The sequence below is a fragment of the Cyprinus carpio genome, chromosome B16 (genome assembly GCF_018340385.1).
Source record: "Cyprinus carpio isolate SPL01 chromosome B16, ASM1834038v1, whole genome shotgun sequence".
NCBI classification, from domain to species: domain Eukaryota; kingdom Metazoa; phylum Chordata; class Actinopteri; order Cypriniformes; family Cyprinidae; genus Cyprinus; species Cyprinus carpio.
Genome location: NC_056612.1, coordinates 19,011,523 through 19,022,003, shown reverse-complemented (window position 1 = coordinate 19,022,003; position 10,481 = coordinate 19,011,523). Strand labels below are relative to the sequence as shown.

The following is a 10,481-nucleotide window of genomic DNA, read 5'->3' as shown; positions in this document are numbered from 1 at the left end:
AAACGCCCACTTAAGAACGACACTCGCGTGTAATTGGATGGCCGCCGGGTAACGCGTACGCTGATTGGATAACTGAAGTGTCACTCTACTAAGCTATTGAAATGCGGGTGGATCGTTCCAAGTCATGTGCCTGATGGTCACCTGATCAACGGATTTGCGTGAATGGGTGTTTTTTCCGACCTTTCACCTGAAATGGTATTCTTACTTTGAAATGCTGATAAAGATTTGTTGGTAAATGTTAAATGTTTATGAATGTTCGTTTATAAATGTACGTTTAACCCACTGATCTATAATAGACATGTCATTTATATAAATCAGTGGTTTAATCCCATTTTCCAAGCGAAGTGGGCACATAGTTTTTGTTCTTAGATATGAAACAAACTATATGCCATTTCTTTAAAAAAAAAGAAAGAAAGAAAGAAATAAACTAGTGATTGGCTGATTGATTGAATTCTATGAATTATTTATTATTAACTTTATATTTAATGCATTGGATATTATAACATTTTAACATTAGGCTACGCATGCCAAATATGGTAGTTGTACATGTAGCCTATTATGATATATTTTATGACATAACACAGGCATAATCTTTCAGATGGGTAAACTGGAATTAACATCTCTGGTCATTTGTTATGCTCTGGTCATATTCATTTAACATTTAAATATGTTCATATATCATCAAGACAGTAATTTAATTTGGACTGTTTTTAGACTTCAAAATCTTGAAATAGTCTGTTGTTTAATGTAATGATGATATGTGTACCAGTTAAACGACTGATTAAAGATTAGGCCTCCAGACAATAACAACAGTGATTGACCAACAATGTGTCAAATGGCAGAATAAAGGCAATGTTGTTATTGTTAGTTTTACTACAGTATATGCACAGCTGTACTGAATAATCAGGTTACAAAACTGTTGCACTTTAGCTTTTAGTAGCACATGTCATTTAAATTGAAAAAAAAAAGATATATTTAATTATGTTGGGAAGACAATATTTTTGTGGTAAGGACACCACCAAAGGATTAGATGTTTATTCAGATTTCTAGAAATGATAATAATAAAAGTTTTACATTCAAACGCTGAATAGGAATGTACAACTGTCTTACAAAACAGGTTCATCTGAACAACTGTTTTGTAGTTTGGATGACACGTGGATTGTGTTTTGTTTGTTTTGTTATTCATTCATGCTTTCTTTTTCTTAAACAGCCAGGAAGTATGAACAATCCAGTTCCTAACACTCAAATTAGAGCAGCATTTAATTTCTAACATTTTTAAGTCAGAATATAATGTATATTTTGTGTGAGGATTCAAAATATAGATCTATAGGCTTTAGTCCAGTAGATGGCGCTGTGAACACTTAAAATATTTTGAGCTGTATTATTAATACACTGGACTGTGTTAAAGGGTTTCTCCACCGCAAAATGAAAATTTTGTCATTAATAAATTAGACCTATGTCGTTCCAAACATCTAAAAGCTGTGTTCGTCTTCGGAACACAATTTAAGATATTTTGGATGAAAACCAGTAGGCTTGAGACTGTCCCATAGACTGCCAAGTAAGTTACACTGACTATTCTGACGCAGCTTTTCATACTTAGTAATTTTGGTACTTAGAACTTTGATACTTACAGCTACTTTACCATTAAGGTTCTAAACCAGCTTTATTTTGCTGATCAAACATATCTAAATTCTCATCATAATGCTAATATTAATATGAGTCAGCTATAAAAATGTATTTATTCCACTTGTTTAATCTTTCTTAGATTCCTAATTTAGAAATGTTGGTTGTCCATATGCTTAGAAAAGACAGACTTAAAGGGATAGTTCACCTAAAAATGAAAATTTGATGTTTATCTGATATAGATCCAAGATGTAGGTGACTTTGTATCTTCAGTAGAACACAGACAAAGATTTTTAACACAAACCGTTGCAGTCTGTCAGTCTTATAATGGAAGTGGATGGGAATCACGGGTAAAGCATACAATAAAACAAAAAAAAAAAACATTAAAAAAAAATTCAACCCTGTCCCTGCGCGTCATGACGATACATTGATGTGTAAAGACACAAAACGATCGGTCTGTGCAAGAAACTGAACAGTATTTATATCAGTTTTTTTTTTTACCTCTGATTCACTCTCCTGAGAACGCGCTCAGGAGAGTTCTAACAGTTCTGACATTGCGTGAATCAGAGGTTAAAAAACTATATTAATACTGTTCAGTTTCTTGCACAGACAGATTGTTTTGTGTCTTTACACATCAGTGTATCGTCACGAGCCAAAGGGTTTGGTTTTGATTTTGTTTTTTTTTTTTTTTTTTTTTTTGTTTTATTTTTTGTTTTTGATTTGATTCCATTTCCATTATAAGACTGACAAACTCCAATGGTTTGAGTTAAAAATCTTTCTTTGTGTTCTAATGAAGAAACAAAGTCACCTACATCTTAGATGCCCTGGGGGTAAGCAGATAAACATCAAATTTTCATTTTTGGGTGAACTATCCCTTTAAATAAAGATTCGATATCTGGTTCAATTGCATTGTAAATCAGACCAGTTTATTATCTGTTAATATGACATGCACATAAAACAATTTTTTCCACAACATCATTTTTTTTTAAAGATTTTTACAGTTGCTGTATTAAGCACAATGTTTTTACATTTTTTTACCATTACATCATTTTGACTTCTGATGCAGGAAGCACTCAAAAAGAGAAATGTCCAGGCATGCATAATCATACATACAATCTCTCTAATGTAGTCATACTACTGTTGTTAATGAAATATAATGTCAGTGTGTACTGCTTATTGATATGTAAAAAAAGAGTGAAAACAATCCATTAAGGAGTGCCACAACTTTATAGAGCTGAATATAAAACTTTAGTCTTTAATCAATATACTGTAACTGTAAAAATGACATGGCTACCATAAATAGTGAATGCCTATACTGAGTTTTTCTCATATCTGTAGGTCTGTAGGAGCTGCTCGTCTGCTACTGGAACTGCTTGCCAGTGAGGCGCGATGGCTCGGTGATGCTCGTGGACTATGCCTTGACTCAGAGCTGGATTCTTCTATTGAATCAGGAGAAGTAGGCCTGCTCATTTTGGAATCAGACCTGGATGAAGTACGAGCTCGCACAGCGGCATAGGGACAGCGGGCCTTAGCACCTTCCGAGGAATCCGTGTCTGAGCCATTACCTTCTACGACCGTTGAGCAGTTCCAGGGTGCGCTTACCTTCCATGGCTTCTTTCCCACGGCGGATGATGTGTGAGAAGATTCCCTGGGGTGGCTCGATGAGTCTGAGGTCTTAGACTCCTGGCCTTTCTTGAACAGAGGTGGAAGGTGGATAGAATCTTCCCCTTCATCTTGCTTTGGCGGCGTGACGGAGTTGCAAGGTGGTGAACGCGTATCACTGCTGGTGTTGTTGGAATTGCTGTTGTGCTCTGTGGGGCTGTTCTGTGAGTACTTTGGTGCATCAGAACCATCTTTGGTTTGCATATCACTCTGAACGGGCAAGAAAGCAGAGGATGGGTTGATCAAAGGAGGGTAGGCAGTTCCATCAGGTGGTCTATCAAGAAGAAGGTTGTATCCACTGGGTGCTGAAGCAATGGTGGCCTTTCGGCCAGTGGAGGTGCCAATGCATGTCTGATGCACCACAGAATCTTTCTTCAGCTTGTTTGGAAAGTAGCTGTCATCGAGATCATCCCTCAGCTGTGGGTAGTAGTTCAAGATGACCTTTTTAAGCTTCTTGTAGCCCAGGTGCATGATCTCCAGGATGTTGAGAAACAATGAGATGGCAGCTATGCATTGCATGAACACCATGAAGACGCTTTTCTCAGTGGGTCGAGATACAAAGCAATCCACCGCATTCGGACAGGGCTCCCGCTCACATTTGTAGAGCGGATTTAGTTGAAACCCATACAGAACATATTGTCCGGTCATGAAACCCACCTCTACAGCCGAGCGGGTGACGATGTGAGCCACGTAGGTGCGCAGAAGAGACCCCCTCAAGGGAGCTTTGTTTAGCTTCCCCTGGTCGATCTGCCGAAGCTCACGTTCTATTTTGCGTCGCACCTCTGCCATCTCTATGTCCACAGCCTCCAGTTCACGTCTCAGTGCCAATTTTTTGCGCTGACGTTCTTTTTCGAGGGCTCGGAGGCGGTAGAGAGCATGGCCCATGTACACCAGCGAGGGAGAAGAAACAAAAATGACCTGCAACACCCAGTAACGGATGAGGGAAATGGGGAAGGCTTTGTCATAGCACACGTTGCGGCAACCAGGCTGCTCGGTGTTGCAGATAAAGTCAGCCTGTTCGTCGTTCCACACATCCTCTGCTGCGACACCAAGCACCAGCATGCGGAAGATGAAGAGGATGGTCAGCCAGATTTTCCCCACCATTGTGGAGTGGATATGCACCTCCTCTAAAATCCCACCAAGAAAGTTCCAGTCTCCCATCTTTACTCTGGCATTTTTGTGTCTGTAAAGAGATTAAACGGGGAGCAAGAATCATAAAAATAGACTCTGGGGCTCAGTCAATATGTTCAGCATGCTCACTTTTGAGTAGGCTACCAGAGATCCTTGGCCTCAACATCCCAGTATGTCCGTAACATACCGTTACTTAGAGACTTGACTACACTAGTTATATCCACACTAAAACCAAATAGAATAATTTTACTCAAGAAAGACAAATCAAAGCTTTCAATAAACTTAATCTGCTTACAACACACTGCAATATGCAAAAATAGAATCTGTAAGATTCTAAACTTTGGTCCCTATTCTTATTATACATAAAGACCTGATTCCTCATTGCACTACTTCATACTATAATAAACCTTGAAATAGAAACATGCTTTCAATCTAATTTAATGTCCCATCTATAGATTTTTTTTTTTTTTGCCAGAGATTTCTTTGTTTGCACCGGTTTCTTTTCTTCTCAATTTTGTATTTGGTAGTTTTCTTTCAATTGTATCTAAAACCCTCCAGAAAGAAAAAAAAGAATGTCAAAAGATAAAAATGGACTAGTGGTTGCATTTGAATATTAAAACGCATTCAAATAAAACCAAATTGAGTAGACTATTAATTGACTTGTATCACTTTCATCATTACAGTCACTTTTATTTTAAATCAGCATTTCACCAGAGAAACTAAGAACATTTTAGAGTAACCTAGTATAGTTATATAAATGCATACACTATAAACCATAAACTTTTTTCAAAACTAGTAAGTAATAAAATAAAGATACTAAAGCTACAGATGAAAGATCACAAAGTCTTAATTGCAAGCTTCAAAGCATTACAGAGTCAGGTATATGGTAAAATTCAGTCATAAACACTAAATCATTCCAACAAAATTCTGAATAACGGTAGATTAATATGGATTGTTTTTTTGTTTTTTTAACTCTTACAATTTATCGCAAATATGGTATAGCCAATTCAGGTGGAATGAAAAAAAATTGAATATTTACTTCTTTTTTTAATATTGTAAAAAAAAAAATTTATTAATAATATATTAATAATTGATCCAGGGCAAAATATAGTATCAGGTATAAATAAAGCAGGCTCAATTGTCATGACTAAAAACATTAAATAATTTAAAAAACATGCAGTGCTAAAATATGCAATCTGTCGTAATGCTGTGTTGATGTGTAAATGGTCCATTGTTAAAAGTAAACATAGATAAATAAACTGTAAAACACCAACATACCTTAAACAAATAAAGAGAAAATGAAGTAAATCCTCATGGTAACTCAAAAGCTACTCCAGCCTCCACATGTTAAGTATTAAAAGACTCATGCCATCCTGATTATTGTTAAAGGTCTCGACTAAACACAAAACAAGCAGGTCTTCTTGCTGCCAACTTATAGTCATGCAGGAGAAATCAATGCGCTAGCCGATGCCATTTACCTTACAGCAGTATGGACATACTGCCGGTGCTTTAGATCCCCGCGGGTCATACAAGCGCGAAAAGGCTACCAAAATATTAAAAATCGTTGGTGACCTGCCCATCTGACGCAGCACATCACCTGAACTTTTGTGACCCCTTCTTTCCTCTCTGTTGGCACCAAAAGAGGGTTTCCGAATACGCAGGGGCCTGTTGGCAAGCGCACTGCTTCTGTATCTCTGCGTCAATAACCAGTACTCTACTATAAATATGATGAAGTGAACACTGGATTGATTCAGCTTGCCAACTCTGCCAGTGTATGCCATGCGTAAATAAAACATTGTGGAATTATAAAGCCCCCTTCTGTATGAATTTAAGGCTTGGATACACTTGATGGCCTCTTCATGCTCTTATGCACCCCTTCTTAATCAGTCTTGCATGTTTGATTGCTAGTTAACACCTGTTACGGAATGATTTTTCTGCTGAATTGCAGAAATAGCCAAAGTGTGATGAACTAAATGCACATGCACAACTCTACTGGTGGATTTCCACATTTTGTAGAGAAATGAAGACCTGTTTTTTCTTTTAAGCACATATAAACAAAACAATAACTTGTTTTATTCTTGTAATATCTAATAAAACAGCAAAAGGCTGAGAGTGATTGTTTATTCTTTTCCATGAATGTGTTCACAGCTAAGTGCAATGCTTTCTAATGGCATTTGGCCACATGTTGGCACTACTTTCAGTAGTCGATACTTTGGGAAGCAATCAATCGGTCATGTCCGATTTCATACTCTGCTGGGTCCAGCCCAGTGTAATTAAGTTGTCTCTGCTAGTTGTGCTGATATTTTATTCCATTTAAAAGAAATCAATGGTGCAACCCCATTACGCTCACTAACTATGCAGTTGGTTGGTTTCATCCGAGGCCTGCAACATCTATTTAGGGGCATATCAGGCAAGCCCTAATTAATGTAGTGAGTGAGCCTCTTCATTACACAATATGATTTAGACTAGACATGACTTTAATGAGTAACTAAATTAAACCTTTGGTATTTTTTTTTTTTTTTTAAAGAAATAAAAGAAGCATATGTCAGGTTGGCTTGAATGCATTTTATGCTCCCTGATGAGAATGTAACAATTCCATGGAAATATTAATACTAAAAGAACATTTTGTATATTTAAACACCATTCTAGTCTGCTCCTAAACTTAAATTATTTCCGATAACCTAAATCTGAGCCTAATTCAGTATTTATATTCTATACGTATATCATTCTGTCAACACGTCCATTGTAGATGGGGTCAGTGAGAACAAAATGACCATTTTGCACAAAAGCTAAATATGCAATACATTTGAAATGTTTGAGGTCTAAGATTTTTTGATTTTGAAAGAAGTCTCTTATGTTTACCAAGGCTCCATTTGATTAGAAATACTGTAAAAACAGCAATATAAAGAAATAGTACTAGTTTACAAAACTGTTATGTATATATTTTATGTAAAATTATTTTAAGTTATTAAAATATTAATATGTTATAGTGATTAATGTATATAATTACATTATTTTATATTAAATTATTATATTAAAAAATTTAATGTAATTTATTGCAGATATGCTCACTGAATATAAACCTAACAGAGCACTCAGATCATTAGGATCGAGTCAGTTAGAAATACCAAGGGTTCTCACAAAACAAGGGGAGTCCACTTTTAGCTATTATGCCGCCTTTCGGATTATTTTACTTTCGTTTATGTAAAGCACTTTGAGTTACCATTGTGTATGAAATGTGCTTTATAAATAAACTTGCCTTGCCTTGCTTCTGTGATGGCAAAACTGATTTTTCAGCAGCCATTACTCTGCATTACTTGGTGGTCGAGAAAAATTTCTTATTATCAGTGATGAAAACAGCTTTGCTGATATATTTTCATGGAACTTTTTTTTTTTTTTGATAAATATAAAGTTTAAAAGAATAGCATTTAATTGTTTGTAAAACAATAAAAATCTTTACCATCACATTAGATCAGTTGAATGCATCCTTTCTCAGGTAGTGTAGATTATGTGTATGTATTTCTGCATCTAACAATAGACTGGAAAGAAGTATCTGGTTGTGGGAGGCACAGGCAGCATGGGAATGTGGTGATGGTGGTGACTGATCACATTTCCATGTTACTCGGGGTCAAAGAACTGAACTTTTGATTAACATTTAGTTGAAAACACAGCCCCAGACATCGCCAATTAAGCTCGAAAAATAGACCAGAATTAGATTAATACATATTATTCCAGGGGTGGGAGCCTCACACATTGATTTGATTCACAACCCAAATTCTTGTTTGTCCTTGAAAGTTCTGCTATACAGTCATAAATTTGGTCAGTAAAGTGGAAAATCAGCCTCACAGCAAAAGCCCCTCTTCTCATCCTTAAATGCCCTTTGAGGACTTACAGGTCACAGAAGGTGTAGGACACTTCTGTAAATTTCAGAGACATGCACTGAATACTTAATATCACACAGATATTCAGTTTATTGTGCAGCAAGGGTCAGGACTAGCATTAGTATATAATAAGATCGCTTTATGATATCATGCTGGAACTATTTTGTGCTATGTGGCTGGAGTTTGTTTAAGTTAAATTAAGAAGAATAAACTGAAAAGGGGTTTGTAAGTTATTTTAACAAGCTATCCCTGCTGCAAACACAGTGTATAATTATGAAGGACCTCAGTTAACATTGAAGCGTCATAGTCACTCATATATTTGTAATAAAAACAGTTCAAATTGATTTTTCGTGAACTGAAAATACCTGGAATTTTCTGTTTAGACTGGCAAGAACACTGTATCCATATTGGCCAGCAATCGATGATCTGTTTGGGAGAACTACCATCAGCTAATTAGAACAGAGGGAACAGAGGGACAGAGGATAGCAGTTGTTGTGGGCTGCTTTCCGATGTAAACTAACTTCACCTTGGCTTAGCAAAGCACAGCTTTTACTTCACACCAAAATTCATTAACCTGTTCATAAAACAACTATATGTTAAACACATAAATACTATTAATAAATGAAATAAACCCATATGGACACATTGGTTTTAAAATGTTTGTAAAATATTTTTTAAAAATGACACGATTCTCCAAGTTGCCACCACATGTCCAATCTTAAATTCATTTCTGAATCTTAATGAATTGATAATCAAGGATAAAAATCCAAGGTAACTGTAGATGCATATTATTCTCATTGATTTGACACAATTTTCTATTGATTACAGGTCTAGAACTTATGCAATACTGCAATTAAACTACATCGTTGTGACATCAGGTTGGGGTCTGTCTACATATTAATAAGTGTTGCCCTCTACTGGTATTATGATGACATATCACATAGTATAAAAAATTTAAAAATGCATTTAAAGTTTAGGTAAATTGAGTTTTATAAAATTACAACAAGTTGTAGACTACTCTGGAAAGGGCTCAATTTTGTGAATATAAAAAAAAAAAAATGGTCCCATCAAATGTGTATAGACCATCCAATATTAAACTTGTCTTTGTTCCTGAGAAACGACATTATCTGAGAAAGCGTTTAAACAAAACCAAAATAATATTTGGATATGAATTACAGAATTTTAGCAATTTTCAAATTAGCATACAACCTTAAGAGTCTTTAAAAACAAACAGGATTTTCTGAAATTGACCTGAGACCTGCCCCTTTTTTAAAAAGCTATGATTGTCCGTTGTGAACTGATGCATTACTTCATAACACACATCCTCCTCATGCAGGTGCTGGGGACAAGAAGATGTTGAAAATGACAGCAAAAAAGAAGAAGGTGATGTATCCCACAATGCACAACCAGAAGCGTGGGTCCTTCAGAAGCTCTTTACTGTAGTTGGTGAAGAACACATAACCAATGGTCATGCCTGCTACCCCACCGGCAATATGGGCCACAAAGGAGACCTAACAAAAAAGCCAAGTATGAAGGACTTTTCTAGTATATTAACAAGATTCTTATCTTGGTCTACAGCATTCCTGTTGAATATGGTAGTAGCTAGGTATACAGGTATAAATGCCTGTTAAATATATGGTCTCAAAATCATCTCACCTTCATGCCAGCCTCATGGGTAATGAACCTTCTATAAATAGCAAATCCAACATCTGTTCCAACTGAAAAAAATAAAATAAAAATACAATTTTATTGGCCAGTAAATAGGTCTGGACACAGTGTTTAGTTTTCCAAATATTAATAGTGGATAACAAAAAAAGATGTCAGATGTCATGAATGGAAAGTAGAAATGTGCGCACCAATCAGAACAATTACTAAGATGCGAAAGGCTCCCAGAAGTGGCATCATCTCCCTGAAGTTCTAGAAAAAAAAGAAAACGTTTTATTCGGTAATTGAGTATATATTAATTGCATGTTTTTTTATTATATTCCATCAAATATTACTGGAAATTTACTCACCACCACAGCATTCATGAAGTAACCTCCCATGAGGGCATAAACACCACCTGAAGCGCCCACAAGAGCACTGTAAGGATCAAAGATGGAGCTGGCGAGAGAGCCTAAAAGAGGATTCGCACATACACATTCCATGAGAATATGAAGAGAAGCCCGAGCTAAAGACTGAAAT

The 10,481-nt window shown here is 36.0% G+C and overlaps 2 protein-coding genes across 3 annotated transcripts in view; both read right to left on the bottom strand.

Moving 5' to 3' along the window:
* Positions 1-2,447: 2,447 nt before the first annotated feature.
* Positions 2,448-4,446, bottom strand: gja9a (gap junction protein alpha 9a). Its single transcript, XM_019118317.2, has one exon. It carries the CDS (start codon positions 4,444-4,446, stop codon positions 2,950-2,952), a length of 1,497 nt encoding a protein of 498 aa, XP_018973862.1. The 3' UTR covers positions 2,448-2,949.
* Positions 4,447-9,069: 4,623 nt separating this feature from the next.
* The window catches only part of rhbdl2 (rhomboid, veinlet-like 2 (Drosophila)), a 4,594-nt gene continuing 3,182 nt past the window's right edge, over positions 9,070-10,481 (bottom strand). For both annotated transcript variants that reach the window (XM_019118320.2, XM_019118321.2), the window contains exons 5-8: positions 10,313-10,413; positions 10,154-10,214; positions 9,954-10,015; positions 9,070-9,808 (exon numbers count right to left, since the gene is read on the bottom strand). In XM_019118320.2, coding sequence (XP_018973865.2) covers positions 9,626-9,808; positions 9,954-10,015; positions 10,154-10,214; positions 10,313-10,413 — 407 coding nt within the window. In that variant the 3' untranslated portion in view covers positions 9,070-9,625. The remainder of the gene's footprint in view (positions 9,809-9,953; positions 10,016-10,153; positions 10,215-10,312; positions 10,414-10,481) is intronic.

Coding starts and splice junctions, on each gene's coding strand:
- gja9a (XM_019118317.2), bottom strand. CDS start 4,446: ATGGGAGACTGGAACTTTCTTGGTGGGATTTTAGAGGAGGTGCATATC.